Genomic DNA, 19,563 nt, shown 5'->3' on the forward strand with positions numbered 1-19,563 from the left:
GGATTGTACATAGCTTTTGCTTCAAATTCTATTTTCTAAGAAACCGAGGCTAAGATACCTGGAAATTAGGAACTCTGGCATAAAGTCATAATTCCACTCAATTTTCAGAACTGTGTGACTTTGGACAGGTTATTTTCCCTCTCTGTGCATCCCTTTCTCCACCTATAAAATGTTGACATTGGACTAGATGTTATTTAAAGGTCCTTTGGCAAAGTTAAAGGATTCAGTGTGAAGGAGCTGTCGGTAAAAGGTGTTATATGGATCAGTGGTCATTTGACTCAGAAGACTGCTCTCAATATAATCAATAAGTTTGAGTGTTAACAGCTGTAGCAAATCTTAAGCTCCAAAAACAGTCTCAGTTCTACTTTGTTCAGAAAAAAATTGAATTAGTTTTCCCTGGCCAATAAAGATAAGACTAATAAACTCTTACCCTCTTTGGCACAAGTGAAACTACTCCCTTAATAGCTCTACGTCATAAGCTAAGAAATGGTAACTGGCTGCAAGCATGTTTTCAAAGTGAATACTGGAAAAATTTGTAATGCCACCATTTTGGGAGCAAGACAGCTAATACCTAATGCCTGTAACTGTTGCTTTACCCTTAACATAGCAGCATACTTATTTTAACTCCTAGGTTGCAGGTGGACCAGAGTTAGGTAAAGAATTATTCACCACTTGAGGCTTGTTACTCCAGAATGGTTTACATTGTGCTCCAGCCTTCTATATCTGATTCTGGAGCACGGACCTGGGAGTCAGACGCCCTATGTTCAAATCTTAGCTCTACCGTTTACAATTGTCACCTTTGGCAAGTCACTTAACCTCTCTGTGCTTCAGTTTTCTCATCTGTAAAATAGAATTGGAATTATACCTATGTTGTAGAATTGTGAGGAATGAATGAGCTAATATAAATAATATGCTAAAAATAGCGCTTAGCATATAGTAAACACTATGTAAGTGTTCACTATATTTATTATTGTAATTGTGATTAGGGAAGATGGGCTGGAACCACAGGAAAACTCTTGGCTGATGCCATATGAAATGTATCAAGGAACCAATACGTGGAAAGCAATAGAGTTAGGGACTAACAGATGATTTAACTGCAAAAAAATGCTAAGCAGGAAACACCCTCTAAATATTCCTGTTTATATAGGACATGACACAAAGTAGAAAAATAATGAAAACAGAGCCTCCCTGCAGGATTTAGAGTTCTTTCGTATATATTTTAAATATACATGTGCAATACATTAAAATATATAGAGATGTGTGAATATATATTTACATATATATATATATATATATAAAATCACAGAAGGGATACATATGCACACTCACTCACACGTCCATGCGCATACCCCAACAGGACCCATCTATATGTAAACCAGATGCAGTCCATATCAGGCCAACTTGGACACAAGTGAAAGCCCTGACTCAACAGCAGATTGCAGATTGCAACTGTATTTGAGTAACCCTTCAATTTCTTCTACCAAGTGTAAGGCCATTTAGAAACACACTGAGAAAGGCTCCTCTGGGTATATGGCAGAACCCAGGGCCCCTCTGGCAGTGCACAATTTGCCTGAGTTAGGACTGCAAGATTGGGATATCAAGGAGCTATCAAGGAGGAGGGGCTCATGTTATTTTGGGGCCTGAAACGAATAAGCAAACATCCATAGAATAACTTTAGCTCCAGGAACAATGCACTAGTGTCAGAGAATCCTTAGATAACTGAGCTCTAAGCACATTTCAGGCAGAAGCAGAGAAGTGTGGTTGCTACTCATCACCATCCAGCTTGACCCAGAGAACTGGGCAGAGCTTTTAGGGGTAGATAAGTGTAAAGTACAATCAAGCAGACTTGTAAGATTAAAAAGTTACTTAAAATTGAAGATCTGAAAGCAACATAAGAGGTTACAGGTATTGGTTTGGGTTTATAAATGTTCCAAGAAGCCTAACCTTATATATGGCACCATTTGCAGCAATATCATTAACATTATTAATAATCATCATAACATATTTATATATACAAAAATAGAGCAAAGCAATTCTAGAAGAGGAGGTGTAAGTGAAGGTGTGGGGCTCTGTGTAGCCCAAATGTCAGTACACTTCAGGAAGATTCAGAACCAACAAAAACTGAGTGGCACATATTTCCGTAATATGTATCCAACAAAGGGACATGGATGTCTCCTCTTCCCCTGTGTACGACTATACACTTGTCCCCACTTCTCCACCCTGCAACACACATCCATGCACACTCTAAAAGAGATGATCTATAAAGTTAGAGTCTGGAGGTCTTAAACTAAGTTGGAGCACCTTGATTTCAAGCAAGTGCCCTCAATCTCTGAATTCCTCAGTGAATTCTGGATTCACTTATAGAGGGAAACTGTATAATTCTTGTGTCTTTAAGCAGCAGTCTTTAGGAGCCTGCCATCACCACTGCAGCTTTTTCCCATTGAAGGGGGTTCACAGCACAGGCTCTCTGTATTTTTTAAGAGAGAAGTCAGTTCTCTGAATTATACATCTTTCATCTCAGTTTTTCACTGTTGCTGAAATTTAAGTTCTCAGGCAGCTGCCATTGCAGACAAGCCAGGAGCAAGCACAGTGTGTGCAGCAAAGAGTAGATGCAATGGCGAAGATACAGCTTGGTTAGGGCTTCTTTAAGCTTTTCTTTTCCACACTTGAGCTTCTACAAGGTGACAGAGCCAAAGGTGATGTCCACTGGGGGCAGCCTCAACATCTCATAGTTAATTAGCTACCCACCATGCACTGGAGAAAGACCACCACACTAACTTGGCATGGTTTCTGAAAAGTAATTGAATGGGAATGGCTTTCTGTCACTGTTAATAGAGCCCTAGGAAAAAGTCCCATGACTCAATGTGGTACAGGGGTAAGAATACCGAACTAGGAGTCAGATGGCCTATATTCCAGTCCCAATTCTGCTGTTAACTCAGTGTGTGGCCTTGGGCAAGTCCCTTCCTATCTCCAGGCCTCAGTTTTCCCATCTGTAAAATATGGGCATTGAACTAGATTAATAGTTAAGATTCCTTCCAGCTCTAACATTTTATGACTTTTTATGTCCATTATTAACGCCTGAGCCATGCAGTCTCAGGGAAGTTAGCTTCTAAGAGAGAACATACCTCTGTATCCTTTGCTTTGTTCATTTAGCTATAAAGCACGTCTGCCTTTGGCACTTGGGTCAGACATACAAAGTTATGAGCATCCTGATTTACTGTCCTACTCAGCATGCTAGTGGAATCTGTCAGTACTATAAGTTGATTATTGAGAAAGGGAGAAAAACTCCAACTAGTTAAACCTGGAAATATAAGATAACTTTGCCGCATGTGCTCACAAACAGGTGAGAGTGATTGTGAGCACACACACACATCGGGATACAGACTATTGCTAGTGATCAGTTCATTACAGTAATCCATTTCCCTTAATAAAAATTAGTAAATACTATAGCAGAGCAAAGTTTGGCGTCTAAGGAAACATCTATGGAAAAACAGCACTTTTGGACATGTTAGAGAAAGAGGGAAGGTAGAGAGAGACAAATACAGATCAAATGAGATAGAAAAACAGGCAGAGAAAGGATCAGTCTGAAAAAGAAGGAAGGGAGAAGGAGAAAGGGAGGAAGAAAGAGAAAAAGTAAAAGTAGACAGGGTGAGAATGAAGGTGAAAAGAATACAGAACAGAATAATGAAAGAGGAGAGAGGAATAAAGAAGGGCAGTAACAGGGAGAAGGGGTCATATTCCCTGGAAGGTTGAACGCTGTTCCACATGTACCTGTGAAAATCATCTTAGAAGAAAGCTTCCAAAGGCACAGCAGAAAACAGTGATGATCAGAGCCTGCATCGAGAGGTATTACACTGGGGAGCCCCTAAACCTCCACGTTGCTGGCCCTGTCAGTCCTCAGTGTTCAAACCTCATACCCATATATCACCTGAATTTGCCATGACAACCATAAGGGCTGAGCTGGCAGGGTGTAAAGACTGAAGAGGAGTGGGATAGATACTGTGAGAAAGAACAAGGCATCCTGCACCAGGATGTACTTGGTCATTTCCCTGACACTGCCGGAACAAAAGAGGAGAGGCCCTAACTTTGGCTAGTTTGTCACTCCTTCCCTCTCCAAAGATGAGGCCTATGCATTACTGATGGGGGCTAGAAGGAGAAAAGCTCTGGATCCACCTTGCTGGAAGGTCATACAGACTTTTCCTGGGCCTTGGGGAAGGGTGCACTACCAGAAGAGATCTTTCTGCACACAGTGTTGGTGTGCCTCTTGCAGCGGCAGCCTGGTCGCCGGAGGCTATCGTAGCCCCGTTGGCACAGATGGAGGCATCCACGGGTAGGCAGGTAGCAGCACAGGCAGGGTAGGAAGAGGGAGATGAGGCTCATGGCTGCCCAGCGGACGAAGCAAGAACTAGGCCCACAAGAGCAGGGCTCATCAGCACAGTTGTCTTCATCATCAGTGGAGCAGTGGTAGAAGAGGCCCTTGACACAGCAGAGACAAGTGCCATAATCGAGGAGGCTCTCAGCAGAGCAAAGGCAACGCTGGTTGCACAGCCAGCAGGAGGGGAGAGGGCGAGCTGCTGTGCAGGGGACACACTTGCAGCGCCCACACTCCTCACAGATGAAGAGGTGCTCACTAGGGTGCCCTGCAGATTGCTCAGCTTCTCCCTTCAGAGCACCATCAGCCTTTGGGTGGACCCCTGCTCCAGGCTGGGTTCGGATGATGGATTGGCCTGAAGGTGAGGGTGTAATGCTGGCCAAGAGCCTTTGATCAGAGGCAGTGGTGCTATGAGACATTGAGCTGGCAATGCTAGATTGGCTCAGATGCTGAGGCAAGGGCTGCAGTTGATGGCACTGGCTGAGACTACGGGGGAGAGAAGTAGGCATGGTAACCAGAGACCAATCAGACTTGTGGGTTTGCACAATAAGGGAAGGGCTTGAGAGGGCCTGTTTACAGGGGGCTGGAGGCCGTTCCACATAGTCATTGCTAGCATGAGTAGAGCGCAGCTGTTCAATAGGCAGAATTTGTTGAAAATCATCTGTCACCGCAGCATCCATTTTGCCTTGATTTTTAAGCTCTGAGTGGTTTTAAGCCAGGGTGGCACTTATGGTGATAAAGAGGAGCCCTTGTAGTTACATGGATCTCAGGGCACATGAGAAAATCCTAGGAGAGAAGGCATAAAAACAGTAAATGAGAACACACAGGCATAAGTACTTTGCAAGAAACCAACAAAGCTCAGGCCCTATCACCACCGCTACCTTCAATTGCTTTATAGTAATCTTCATGCTACACATTTATTCTGTAATTAACCTCACTTACTTCTTTATAGGCCAATCTGATCATCCCATCCAGACTATAAAGAAGTTTGGGAACAAAGATCAGGTAGTTGATTCTTTTTGTATTCCATCAAATGCCTAGTTTCATAGGAGCAGTTAGCTCATTCAGGTATTTGCTAGCAGAGACATCCAAGCCTTGGGTATCAGAATTTTAATACAAATGGAACCTAGTATTACATGCAAAGGCTATTTTCTGAAGCAATGCTGCAGGAAAAGAGAAAGCCTCAAAAGTCTCCCATGAGAAGTTGCTCTCTCATATATATATATATATATATATATATATATATATATATATATATATATATATATATATAAAACCAATCAAAATTATCTTTTCAGTGTGAATTTATGATAAGCAGTAATACACAGATAAGAAAGGACATTACTTTATTCAGTGAATACAGGCAAGCAAGGAGAATGCAATAAAGGCAGAGATACAGCAAACACACAGAGGGTAGGAATTAAGCTGTCTGCAGTGTAGGAGAAAAAAAAAAAGGCTTCCCAAGAGTATAAGGAAGCCAAGACTAATCATCTTGCAGTTCTCCTCACCTTACTGGCTGCTTTAACTTACTAAGGAAGTGATTCTTTTTAAATAGAATGGAGGCTCTAGAATCAAGCTTTCGTACACATGGGATTAATACTGGGGATCAAGGAACTATAGAAGACAAGTCCTGAATTATTTCAAAAATCATCTGTAATTATACCTATTACTATCCTAAGTCAACTCCATATTGATGGGATTTACCAAGCAGAATCTGCTTGGACTTCTTTTCTGTATCACTACCTTACACAATAAACTGACTTTCTTAAAGGACAGTGGCATTCTTATACCATCTTTAAGCTAAGTTGAGTATCTAGAAAGTATATGCTTGTATTTCCTTTGTACCATAGTCAGGAAGAGGTGGTTGGTCATTCCCTGAAGGATTTTACCACCCCTAGAACTGATGATGATGACCATGGGGAAAATATTGTACAAATAGTAGACTGCTGTATCACACCACTTAGAAGACTGAAGAGCCAAAGAGATGTAAATGAGGAAACCTAAACACAAATCCAGGAAACATCCTGGAGGCATTAGGACCTAGCAAAACACTAGCATGAATAAAGTATATATTTGAGACCCATCAGATTTCAGGCCTCCTCAAAATAGATCAATTACTCACACTACTGTATGTGATGGATAGCTTGAATGAGTAATAGAAATGAACAAGTGAGAGAGGATGGTGCTTGATTAGGTTTCCATAAGCAAGCAAACATGACACTGAAATGGGCCCAAAGCTCAGTAACAGCAAAAACGACTCAGTGGCTAATAATATAACCAGACTCAGTTGACTTTTGAGGCTATATCCTCATGCAAACCTGATTAGCTGAATTTACATCTGTTCATTATTTGAAAAGATTTAATTTGGTTAAAAATAACCTTTTTTGGCATATCACATCAAAGAACCAGTCTGACAAAAATTTCACGCTTTAACTAGTTGTTTTGGTGTTAAATAAATGCATCATAACAGAATGCAAATAAATATTATGGAAACTCTCAGACTCAAATATTTATGTCACTTTTGTCAAATCACTTGCTTTCTTTGGACCTCAGTTTCACTATCTATGTGAAACTGAAGGATATGTGAAGTGAACAAGGTGATCTTGAAGGACCTTGAGCCATTATGGTCTGTATTTCTTTCTATAACTATATAATTTTCTAAACTATTTCTTTTCATTCATATCTTCTATATCTTCAAGTCCTTGAGGGTAAGGTGGGCAATGTGCCCTTATTTATTTGGGTATTCAAAAGCAAAATGTATGTTTCCTTTATTTACTTGCACTCAAAGGCTCATGCAACCTGCCACCTCTACCTTTGCTGTATCTTTATAGATTCATAGTCTCAGCATTGGAAAGGAACTGGCAGCTTTCATGTAGACACCCAAATAAAAAAGCTTGGAGGGTATGGCTTGGAGGGTATGTAGATGTAGGAACTTGGGACTGGGAAGAGTCTTTTGACAAATTTATGAGAAATATATTTATGTCCCATTGATCAGCTAAAGAATATGTAGAGCCCTGCAAATCCTTTGTACTATAAGAACAATAATATACATGCTGAATGCGGTTTAGACTAATTGATTTCCCAAAAGAAACTAGATTCAAAACATATTGAAAATTCCAGGAAGCAATAATTTAAAGGAAGGTATACAAGGTCTTAAAGTTACAGGAGATAAACAGGTGAGATTCCAAAGACAGGATTCTAGGGATGTCACTAGGTACCTCAGGGACATGCCCAAAAGGTTGAAAGTTAATCTGTGAGGAATCTAGGTCATAATATAAATGACTCTGAAACAATAATGAGAATTATGTTCAAAGGGGAGCAGAAGGGTACATGGTGTTTAGGTTGAAAAGTTGTATTTCAATATTGATTATATTTCTGCAAGACTGATAAATTGAGATGCTTGGTTGGATGATTAAAGGAAGCTGTGGGCATCAGTCTGAAATAATGATGTACTGTCTTGCCTACAAGTAAGGGGACTGACAGGATGAACTTAGAAGGTTTCTTCCTGCTCTGTAGAATCTTTTATTCAAATGGACTCTGGGATCTACTGTGGGAGACCTGCAATAAGTGGACAGTAGGACCTGAATAAAATCAGAGTGTTGAGTAGGATTTAAGGATTGAATGACAATAAATTGGTTGCCATTCAGGATGTGCTGAATCTGATCTGGCTAACAGGATGAACTGAAATAGATACTGTACAGGAAGGTAAGAGAGAAAAATATGTTGAGAAAGGAACAGGCAAGACACTGCTGTAGCACATAGGCTAGATGAAAAACTACCACTACATGAATGTTTATGATTCAGAAATCCACCCACTAAAGAGCCATTCATTGTGAGTAGCAACAGTTAAGAAACTGACTGTGCAGTTGGCCAATTCCATATTCTATCGAATGAGAGAGAGAGAGAGAGAATGTACACATCACATATTATTAAATAAGAGCAAAGGTGATTACAGGTCTTGGCTGCACATTGATGGGATCTAGTGATTTTTGTCACGTAGTGCCTCTGCAGTAATGAATGATGCATTGTAAACCCACTCCCATCACAGTCTCTCTGGCCAGGTGCTCATAGCTTTCTAAACAGTTTTTCTGTAGCCCTGAATTTGCCATGTTCAACCTAAAAAAATTTTCTTTTCTTATGCCAATTTAGGGACTAGAAAGCTAAGCCCATTCAAGAAATGCTAATGTTTGTTAATGAAAGAAAATGTATTTTCTCCCTGGAACCTAAAATCTGCCATGTTGAGAATAAAGTTGAAAACTTTCCTATCGAAAGCCCTTCTATGCTAACACCTTAAGACAGTTCTGATTTCTATGGTAAATCCTTTCTGATACAGTATGACTCAATGTTGATTTCAAAGAAGAGTGGGGAAGAGGAGATCCTGGCTCTTGTTTTCTCCCACTCCCGTGGGTTCAATGCTGTTTTGTACCTTACTGTGTAACGGCTCTTAGGTGTGTTGCTTTTTTCTATGCTCTGCTGTTATATACACTCCTTCTCAGAATAACTGAAAGCAAACATAGGGGGAATTTCTGCTTTGGCTTTATATGTTTTCTTAGTTCTACTGTTCCAAAGTCTGCTCTCTAAAAATCCCTCTCTGTGCAAAAGCATTTGCATCTCTATCAAAGCACTCCCCCCTTACAAATACCAAGTTGTATATAGTTTACATTACTAACCTCTCTGCCACTGACTGGGCCTCCCTCCTACCGCATACATCTTGTTGGAGCTGCCAGGTTCTCACCACATTTAACTCTTAACTTGTCACTTTGCTACCCTAGTCCTATTCATTACTTTAATGGTTTCATTAAGACTCATAGCAGTTTATTTCAAACCAGGGAGTCTTGCAGTTTTAAGACCTTGAATTTTAAAAGATATAGGTCTTTTAGTGATGAATGATACAGGGAAAAGTTGTAATACCAAATGAATTCACATACTTCTAATCCTGAGGAAAAGTCTAAGAAGAAGCTGGTTGTTCATTTAAGAAGTAGGAATTTTTTTTAAAAAACTCAAATCCTTTTACATGACACAAGAAATTTAAGTTCTAGTCCTAATGCTAGCTCTACTTTGCTGTGTGGCTGTAGGCAAATGATCTCCGTTCTGGTCCTGTTTCTTCATCTGCAAAATAAAAGGAGGGTTTTTAAAGGCCTTTCTTGTCCAGATGCTCTAAATTTTAAGTTGGGTGTGTTGGTTGCATTTCTCTGTTTCAATAGTCTTTAAGGAAGAATTAGTCTCCTTTCCTTTTGGTTCTTTACTTCCTCACTACTCAACTCCTCAACTCTTAAAAAATATCTTCAAATCTAAGTCACTCAGATCACTATCTAGACTGTTTCACAGCTAGAGAGACCTAAAAACAGAACACAAAGAGACAAATATATAGAATGTTATAGTAATGTATTTGTACATGTTTGTTTACAGGCAAGGAGAGCAAGACCAATATTTCATTGTGGATAAAGTGCTAGCCTGTGCCTTACTTGTATTTATGAATGCAGTCGACTTTTTGGAAACATGATTTAACACCTGGTATATCCAAATTCATGTGATAACACATCATGATACAGTGAGGTTTTAATATTCCCAGAAAAGCAACAATAGTTTCCATTTCAAAATAGAGTTTCTGCTTAAGAGTTCAAGGTCTGTTTTCTGTTCATCCCACTTGGTTTGCAGCATGCAGAGGTGAATGATAATTATAATTAGTTAGCTTCATGGAAGTGAGTGTGCAGTAAACCATTGCCCTAGGTCGTATCAAATGCCTATTGGCTAAGTAGACGTGCTCACAGGTTCTCACTTTTGACAACATTTCCATATGCCACACAGCGACATGTGCACACGTACCCAGGCACGGATCCAGAGATTTCTAAATCACTGCTCTGACTCAATGTAAGTGGGGGGTTATGCCGTGTCAGCTTGCGCCATGTCTACCCAGGGCAAGGTGATGTGATGAAATCTGAACGATGCACAGCCCAGACTTGTGAGCCAATAGCAGGCTAGCCCCATGCTGACAGGATGCCCGCTGGGCAGCCAGACTGGCCTTAGCACGGGTTCTTTCTCTGTCCTCAGCTTGGGTGGTTAGGCTGCGTTTTGAAGGGTTTAGGCAAGTACCAAAATGCATTTAAAGGTTAACAGGCTAGAAATTAAATTGACATTCGCCTACAAAAATATTATTTTGAAGTTCTATTTTGATTTACACATTTCTAATATGGATAGTTTTCTGCAAGAGCTGGTTTATTTAAATATCATTTAAAGGGTTTTCATTTTATTTTATCCATGCGCTTGCGCGCGCGCGCGCAAGCGCGCGTACACACACGCACACACAGAGACAGCACAGGATGGCTGGAATGAATGGCAATCTGTGCATTGCATAGAAAGAATTCTGGGTTTTTAAAGAGCTAATTTCTATGGCTTACCTTGAGGAAAGGGCTTATCCATGCTGAGAAAAGCAGAAGAACTAATGCCCCATCTGGCTGAAAGGATCTCTTCTCCTCAGTCTTTAGGTTTCTCCACCTCTCTTCCGAAAGTCTGAATGAAAACTCCTTCACTGGCAGACAGTGGAGCCAGAAACAGAGATAGTTCTGTCTTGTTCTTTGCCACAGCAGAGAAAACAGAAAATAAAACGAAACAAAACAAAACAAAAACAAAAAAACGGGGGAGGGGAGAGTCAAACCTGTAGTGGCATATGCTTTGTATAGATTTTACAGGCAGATCTAAATCTTGATGCACGTATTCCCCAAAGAAAGCTCAGCAGGGTAAGTTGTTCACCTCCTCCTCTTTCTCCTCCTCCTCCTCTTTCTCCTCCTCCTCCGCCTCTTCTTTCTCCTCCTCCTCCGCCTCTTTCTCCTCCCCCTTCTCCTCCTCCTCCTGTTTCTTTTCCCCCTCCTCCTCCAGTATTTTCCTTCCCCTCCTCTTGCCCTCCCCTTTCCCTCCTCCCCTTCTTCCTCCTTTACCTCCTCCCCCTCCTTCTCTTTTGCCTTCGCCTCCGCCTCCACCTCGGCCTCCCTCTCCTCCAATCTGACAGATGAACCGAAGCAGCAGAAACTGCAGTTGTAGACACAGGGTATCTCAACGGAGCAATAGATACCGCCAGTGTGTGATTATTTATATGGCTCACGGTGTGTTGGTATATAATCTGCAGTGGGGGCAGGGAGTGCGGTTGCAGTGTCTTCAGCTTAGCTAGCTGGCTGTTTTGTGAATGTAGATGATTTCTGGAGGTCTTGTGAATGGGTTATAGCAGAGGATGGGAAAGAAGGGATTTATTGCTCCTTGTTATAATTTCTTTCTCTCCCCCCCGCCCCCGCCCCGGTGGCGTTTGCTTTCCCGGAGCTGTAGCTCTTAATGCTTGGCTAAGTGGCGTCATCCAGATGAAATTGAATCGACCCATTAAAACTCCCCATAGGAATCTCTGTATCCGGTCCCTGGGTAATGACTGAAACAAAATGTAAAGGAACGTGGGGGTGGGGTGGAGAGTAACAATTTTAAGGAGGTCTCATTTAAATATGTTTGCCAATCACATTTCTACCAATCTACTCAGCCTGTGCGCAGTGATTGCAGCTTCAATAAGATGAAGAGAAAGAGCTTCTCCTTTGTTTAAGGGTTCCTCCCACCTCTTTTCCTCATCTGTTCCCACTTTTTCCAGCCCTAATGATTGTCCATCCATTGCCACTGGGAAACCATTACCCAACCTACTTTCCCTTTAGCATGGCATGCATTCAACAACAAATATTTATTAACTGCCTTCCTTTGTGCTAGGTGTTGTGAATTCAATAAGGAAGACAGACAGCATTCCTGCCTTCATGGAGCCTCCCTGGGACTGAAAATAAAGCAGCCTTGGACATTTTCTCTTAAAGCCAAGGACAAAGCTTTCTGTAAATTACCCTCAGTCCACTGTTTAATTCAATAGGAAAGGATCTTTCTTCTGGGCATCCAGACAGAAGCACTTGGATGACAGCAAGCTTTATATTTAAAATAAAGGAGATCTGATTTCAAGTCCTATTTCAACGGACAAGTGGCAGGAGCTTGGCCATCAACATTCTTAGGATGCTTTGGTTACCTCATCTGTAAAATTGAGATGGTAAATGGTGACAGTTCAGAGTAAAACAAACTGTGAGTCAGGAAACTGAGATTCTTAATCTTATTCTGACTCCTTGTGTGACCTTAGCAATTTACTTCCCCTCTAGAGTGTCAATTTTTACATTAACATGAGAGGATCTGATTAGGTAATTGCTAACGTCCTTTCTAACTCTGACACTCTGTCATTTACCCTCTCTCAGATGTGTTAAGAAGACAAAAGAAAGCATGAGATTAAAGAAAGTACAGTTGTGGTGTGGGTCTGCATGCTCCTGTGTGTATGTATGTGTTTAAGGTGCTCCAAACAGTTGTGATGACGTATATATGTGTATGTGTGTGTGCGTGCGTGCATGCCTGTGTATGTGTGTGTGTGTAACTTCTAAACAAATCCAGCTCTCTTTTTCCATTTGGAATTTCTAGTAAAGAGATTTTCCTACGTAAATTCTCTTTTGTGGCTCATACCTTTTCCTTACTCTTAACATTGGCTTGAGCTTATCAAGATCATGAAAACCCTTAAAGCTAAACTGTAGGTTCATCTACAGAAGAAAATATACTTGCTGATATATTTATTCACCCACTTATTCAACAAATATTTATTGCACATTAACTATGTGTCAAGCACTGTACTAACTAGATTCAGGTCAAACAGATCAGGGTTCAGATTTTTGCTCCTCAACCTGGGAGCTACCTCACTTTAGGCAATTCAATTCACCTCTCTGGCATATAGCAAGCACCCCATGAATAGTAGCTATGAATGTTAAGAAATTGTTCTTGCTCTAATGTAACCCATAGGAGAGGCAACAGATGATTTCAATTTGAAGCCCTTTTATTTTTTAAAGTCTAACTTTAAAGTAGAATAGCTGGGTTGCCTAATTCCTTTCCCTCCTTTACTCTGTGGGCCTATATTAAGGCAACAATGAAAACAATTGGGATTATTCAACCTTCTTACCTCTTAGGATTATACCCATGACAAAAAAAAAAGTTAAATTGATGATCATTCATTCATTCAGCCATGCCTGGTATGGGCCACTTACTAAAGGCTAGTAATTCAACAGTTAGATTTCCTGCACTCCTGGAATTGACATTCAAGTGTGCAGGGTGACATGTTTACTCTTTGCCAGGTGCTGTTCTATGAATTTTACATGTTTTAACCTATTTAATTCTCACAACAAACCTGTGAGATACATTTATGAATTGTACTGATTTTTAAAATGAGAAACCAAGGTCCAAAGACCTCAAGTAACTTGTCCAAGTTAATTTGCAATTTGCAGATCTAGGATTTTAACTCAGGCTGACACTCCAGAGCTTGTACTTTTAACCACTATACCACAGTATCAAAACATCTGCAAATCCCTTCAGGGATTTTTGTTCTAACTTTTTAAAATTATTTGGTAAATGCTATGGTCTGAATATTTGTGTCTCTCCAAAATTCCTATGTTGAAACCTCTCCACCAATATGATAATATTAGGAGGTGGGGCCTTTGGGAGGTGATTAAATAATGTACGTGGAGCCCTCATGAATGGGATTAGTTCTCTTATAAAAGAGGCCCCAAACACCTGCCTTGCCACTTCCATCACGTGAGGACACAGCGAGAAGGCACTGTCTATGAGGAAGTACGACTCCCCCAGACATTGGTAACACCTTAATCTTGGACTTCCCAGCCTTTACAACTGTAAGAAATACATTTCTGTTGTTTATAAGTTATCTAGTCAAAGGTGTTTTGTTACAGTAGCCCAGTAAGACTAAGATAATATTCCTGGATATTTTATAGGCCTAGCAGTCACTTATTGCAGGAAAAGCCTTGCCTAATCAACTGTCTGTTCAAAAGACTAGAACAGATTTGTCCTCTTCTTTGTGCTCCAGAGGCCCCCTTTGTGCTTACCACCATTGCAGAACTTATCACCCTTTATTATAATTGTCTGTCTCCCAATTTAGACAGTGATCTCTTTGAGGGCAGATATAATATTTATTATATTTGTCTTCACTGCACATCCCCAAAGCCTAGCATACTGATCACTAAATTAATACTTATTGAATGAATGGATAACCAGTTTTTGGAAATCTACATGAATATCTTTATTTGTTCTTTAAGCTGTTTTGTTTCTAAAAGACAAATTGAAGTTCCATGATTTTTAATAGGCTATCACTATAGTACAATTATATACAGAAATTTGATGGTGAGACATTACAAAGCTCACTATGTATTGCCTGACAACTTCTTTCACAAACTTGTTACATTCTTGTAGCAGTGCACTTCAGAAAATTTGTTTTCTTAGCTCCTTAGTTAATGGTGTACTCTTCAGAAAACATATTTTGACAGATTCACTGAGTTGTCCAAGATCATGCAGCTAGTGACAGTGTTGGGCCTAGAAGTGAATACAAGTCTCCTGTTTCCCAATCCAATGCCTTCTTTCTCTTTTTAAGGCACCTTGCTGACATTAATTCAATTCCAGTTGAATTTGGATATGTTGTCTCAGCACAGATCAACATATCTATTTCTGAAAGCCATTGATTTTCAATAAATAAATAAGTAACCTTGAAGGACACCAGAAAAGTCACCCTGCCTTGGAAATATCTTCTTTACTAAGTCTGTTTTAGAAATCTCTGAGTCATGATTTTGTAATGAATAAAATACATCTTTCCACGCTTTGTAGTAACTGGTTGTTCAGATCATTTCTGATATGAGAGTTAACTCAAAAACATATTGAAAGAAGGGAGAGTATATCTAACAGAGCATACTGAAAAAGAGACTAGGGCATGGGTGAAAGTGATGAAGGAGTTACAAATGTTGCGATAAATTAGATAGGTAAGGATTCAAAGAGGAATTGAGATCTGGGCAGAAAATGAATAACCATATATAATTCACATGAAGGGTACATGTGGAAAGCTGGAGTGGTAGCAATGTGCATGGAGTCTGGGAAGAGTGAAACATTCAGACTGTCTTATGTAAGAGGTATATTGAAGAGAGGATTGGAATATATAATGTTGGAGAATAACTCGAATGACAGGCAATTTAGACTTACTGCTCTGGGAATTAGAAATACATTTTAGAACAAAGGAATAAAGTATGAAAATAAGCCACATTTAAGAAAGATACATTGGGCATGATATATAGAAGTGGGGAGATACTAGCGTCAGGTCAGCCAAATTGGGGTATTTTGGAGTAATCTAAACAGAAAATGATAAGGGCCTGGTTAGGGAATTGACAGTGAGAATGGGAAGTAAGGATGAGATGTTTTCAGTTGAATATGGTAATGGCAATGATACCATTGCCATACTCAGAAGTTGGAAGGGAGAGTCAGTTTAAAGGAATAAATATATGATATTAGGGTTGTAAAGAACTTTGGTTGGGGTAGGATTAATCCTGTCACCCAGGTAGTAAGCAGGCTATCCAATAGTTAGTTTTTCAACCCTTTATCCTTTCCCTCCCTCCCTCCTCTAGCAGTTCCCATTGTCTGCTGTTGCAATCTTTGTGTCCATGAGTACCCAATGTTAAGATCCCACTTATAAGTGAGAACATGAGGGTTTTTTTTGTTGTTCCTGTATTATTTCACTTAGGAAAATGGCCTCCAGCTGCATCCATGTTGCAGCAAAGAACATGATTTTGTTCCTTTTTTTTTTTTTTTGTGGTTGCATAGTAGTCCATGGTGTACCATATTTTCTTTATCCAATCCACTGCTGATGGGCACCCAGGTTGATTGATTCCATGTCTTTGCCATTGTGAACAGTGCTACAAAGAACATATGAGTGCATGTGTCTTTCTGGTAGAATGATTTATTTTCCTTTGGATATATACCCAATAATAGGATTGCTGGGTTGAATGGTGGTTCTGTTTTAAGTTTTTTTTCAGAAACCTCCAAACTGCTTTCTACAGGGGTTGAACTAATTAATATTTATATTTCCACCGACAGTGTATAAGTATACTCTTTTATCTGCAGCCTTGCTAACATCTGTTGATTTTTGACTTCTTAATAATAGCCATTCTGACTGGTGTGAGACCAACCTCAATTATAAAATTGTATTCAAAACCACAAGCTACCTGCTTATCCTGATTTCTCTTTTATTTGAGATGACATCACAAATGCTTTAGTTACACAAGTTTGAAACTTTAGCATCTATTTAACCTTTCTCTCTGTTAGCCTCCACTCATAAATGAATCAGGTATTATTGTTTCTGCCTCCAAATAGTCCAAAGACTACACCAAATACTATTTTCTCTACAATATAATTCATTGTCTCATCATCCAGAAATACCTCTGAACTCTCATGACAATGTAGTTATACTTCTCTTATGGTATTTATCACTTTCTAATTTGTACTGTAGTAACTTATGTATATGTCTTATCTTTCCAACTATAATTAGTTACTTGAAGATTTGTATATGACCCCTTCAAGGTACTGTTTACTGTGATTTTCATAAGATAAACACTTGTTGAGAAAAAACAGGAAATACCAAGTTAGTGGCAGAGCCAGGAGTAGAATCCAAGTCTCCTGACACTTGGTCTAGTATTCCTTTCACTATACCATAAATAGGGAATATAATGAGATCTTTGAGTTATTCTTCAGAAGTGTTGAATTTGAGGTAAAGATGAGACATTTTCAAGTAGGAATATTTGGTACAAAGTTAGAGATATGGTACTAGAGTTTGAGTGATAAGACAGGAGAGGAACTTGAGGAACTTTAAGGCTTGTTAACATGAAAGAGATCATTGGAGTTTTGAAAATGGATGAAATTGCTGAGGCAGAGGAAAGGGAGAATGAAAAGGACTGTGTTACCATATGGAACAGTTAGAGAACAAAAGGATAAAGAAGAATCATATAGCCAACAAACATATGAAAACATGCTCCATATCACTAATCATCAGAAGAATGTAAATCAAAACCACAATGAGATACCATCTCACACCAGTCAGAATGGCTACTATTAAAAAGTCAAAACAAACAAACAAACAAACAAAAAACAGGTGCTGGCAAGACTACAGAGAAAAGGGAACACTTATGCACTGTTATTGAGAATGTAAATTAGTTCAACCACTGTAGAAAGCACTTTGGAGATTTCTCAAAAAGCTTAAAATAGAACTACCATTCAACCCAGCAATCCCACTATTGAGTATATAACCAAAGGGAAATAAATTGTTCTACCAAAAAGACACATGCATGTGCCTGTTCATCACAGTACTATTCACAATAGCAAAGACATGGAATCAACCTAGGTGCCCATTAGTGGTAGACTGGATAAATAAAATAAGGCACATATACACCATGGAATACTATGCAGCCATGAAAAAGAACAAAATCTGTTTTTTGTTTTTTGGTTTTTTTTTGGGGGGGCAGCAACATGGATGCAGCTGGAAGCCATTATCCTGAGCAAATTAAATCAGTAACACAGAACCATATACCTCATGTTCTCACTTATAAGTGGGAGATAAACATTTGGTGGACAGAAAGATGGGAACAATAGACACTAGGGACTCCAAAAGAGAGGAGACAGATAGGAGGACAAGGGCTGAAAAACTACCTATTGGGCACTATACTCACTACCTAGGTGACAGGATCAATCATACCCCAAACCTCAGCATCACACAATATGCCAATGTAACAAACTTGCACAAGTACCCCTTGAATCTAAAATGAAAGTTGAAATTAAGAGGAATCAGTGAAGAAACAAGAGAAGGAGTAAGCAGATGTTAGAAAGGAATCAGGATAGCACATTGTCACAGAAGAGTAGAGAGAGTTTCAATAAAGATGGGGTAGTCAAAATGGGCTAATGGTGAAGAGAAATTAGGATAAGTAATTTAAAGTATTCAATGAATTTAGCCCCAAAGGGCTATTGGTGACTTATTGAAAATGGTTTTGGTGGTGGGGTAAAATGTCAAATCTCATAATTTAGTAGGAAAGCTAGCCAATAGACAAATGTAATAAAAGGTGACAAGTGTTTTGGAAAGGAGCAGAGAGGAAATATACCTAATCCAGTATTGAGGAGGTTATAAAATGCTTACAAGAAAAAGTGATATTTAAATATAAATTTGGCCAGGTGTGGTGGTTCATGCCTGTAATCCCAGCATTTTGGGAGGTTGAGGCGGGTGGATCACTTGAGGTCAGGAGTTTGAGCAGCCTGGCCAACATGGCGAAACCCAGTCTCTACTAAAAATACACAAATTAGCCGGGTGTGGTGGTGGGCGCCTGTAATCCCAGCTACTCGGCAGGCGGAGACTGCAGTGAGATTGTGCCACTGCGCTCCAACCTGGGTGACAGAGTAAGACTCAAAAAAAGAAAAAAAAGAATTAATAAGGTCCATTGACAGCAGAGAAATGGCATGCACAAAGATATAAAGATGTCAAAATGACATATTTCTAAACCATTCTAAGAGGGTCCCCTACACTCTGCTTGAGCAAACTAGACGCAGAAATTTTCTCTAGAAGGTTACACATTGCATGATTTATTTATATTCCTAGAATGTACTGAACTTATTTAGGATTTTACTAAATTGTAGCAAGTGGAAATAGACATAAAGAACCAACTTTATGTGACAGTCCAATATAGTGTTAAAAGTAATCATTATCAGGAACTTCATCCATTAATCCAATCAATTCTCTCTTATAACTCATTTTCTCTTGTTTTGTTTTATAAAACACAGGCTTCCACACAAATTCTGAAAGTCTTTCCTCATTCTCTTTCTCCCAGGACACATCCCAAATCCATTCGAGAGCCTGAAAGTTCCTATAGGAGGCCAGCTCTATCCATATTCTATTGAAGTCAGCAGGAGCTCTTTAGAAGTGCCAGATAAAAAGCTGATCTGTGGACATCCTGATTCAGCAGTGATGACACCAGAATTGTAAGCAATGCCAAGGGAACATAGATTCTTAACTGAAAAGCCTATGGGGGTGGAGATAACTATTTTCTTGTCACAGAAGCTGACAAATAGTTTAGGAGCAATATTACCAATAATGGAAGTATGTGAGGGACACAGTAAGTTTGAATATAAAACAAACATATATGCAGTACATACTTAAGGTAAGGCAATATACTTGATATGTGAGATACGGAAATGAATATGACACGGTATGCCATGTAGTAGGTTATCAATACATATTGGTTGAATGTATAAATGAATAGTTTTATCCTCTTATTCCTCAC

At 39.5% G+C, this 19,563-nt stretch overlaps 1 protein-coding gene across 2 annotated transcripts in view; it reads right to left on the bottom strand.

The window, feature by feature from the left end:
- Positions 1 to 3,599: 3,599 nt before the first annotated feature.
- Positions 3,600 to 19,563, bottom strand: part of SPRY3 (sprouty homolog 3 (Drosophila)) — a 112,644-nt gene continuing 96,680 nt past the window's right edge. Inside the window, exons 1-2 of one of the 2 annotated variants that reach the window (XM_011982929.1) lie at positions 10,771 to 11,171; positions 3,600 to 5,158 (exon numbers count right to left, since the gene is read on the bottom strand). In XM_011982929.1, coding sequence (XP_011838319.1) covers positions 4,186 to 5,052 — 867 coding nt within the window. In that variant the 5' untranslated portion in view covers positions 5,053 to 5,158; positions 10,771 to 11,171 and the 3' untranslated portion in view covers positions 3,600 to 4,185. Of the gene's footprint in view, positions 5,159 to 10,770; positions 11,172 to 19,563 lie in introns of those variants that run through there. The other variant, XM_011982930.1, reaches the window with a different exon arrangement.

The sequence above is a fragment of the Mandrillus leucophaeus genome, unplaced genomic scaffold (assembly GCF_000951045.1).
Source record: "Mandrillus leucophaeus isolate KB7577 unplaced genomic scaffold, Mleu.le_1.0 Scaffold2445, whole genome shotgun sequence".
In the NCBI taxonomy this organism is placed as follows: Eukaryota; Metazoa; Chordata; class Mammalia; order Primates; family Cercopithecidae; genus Mandrillus; species Mandrillus leucophaeus.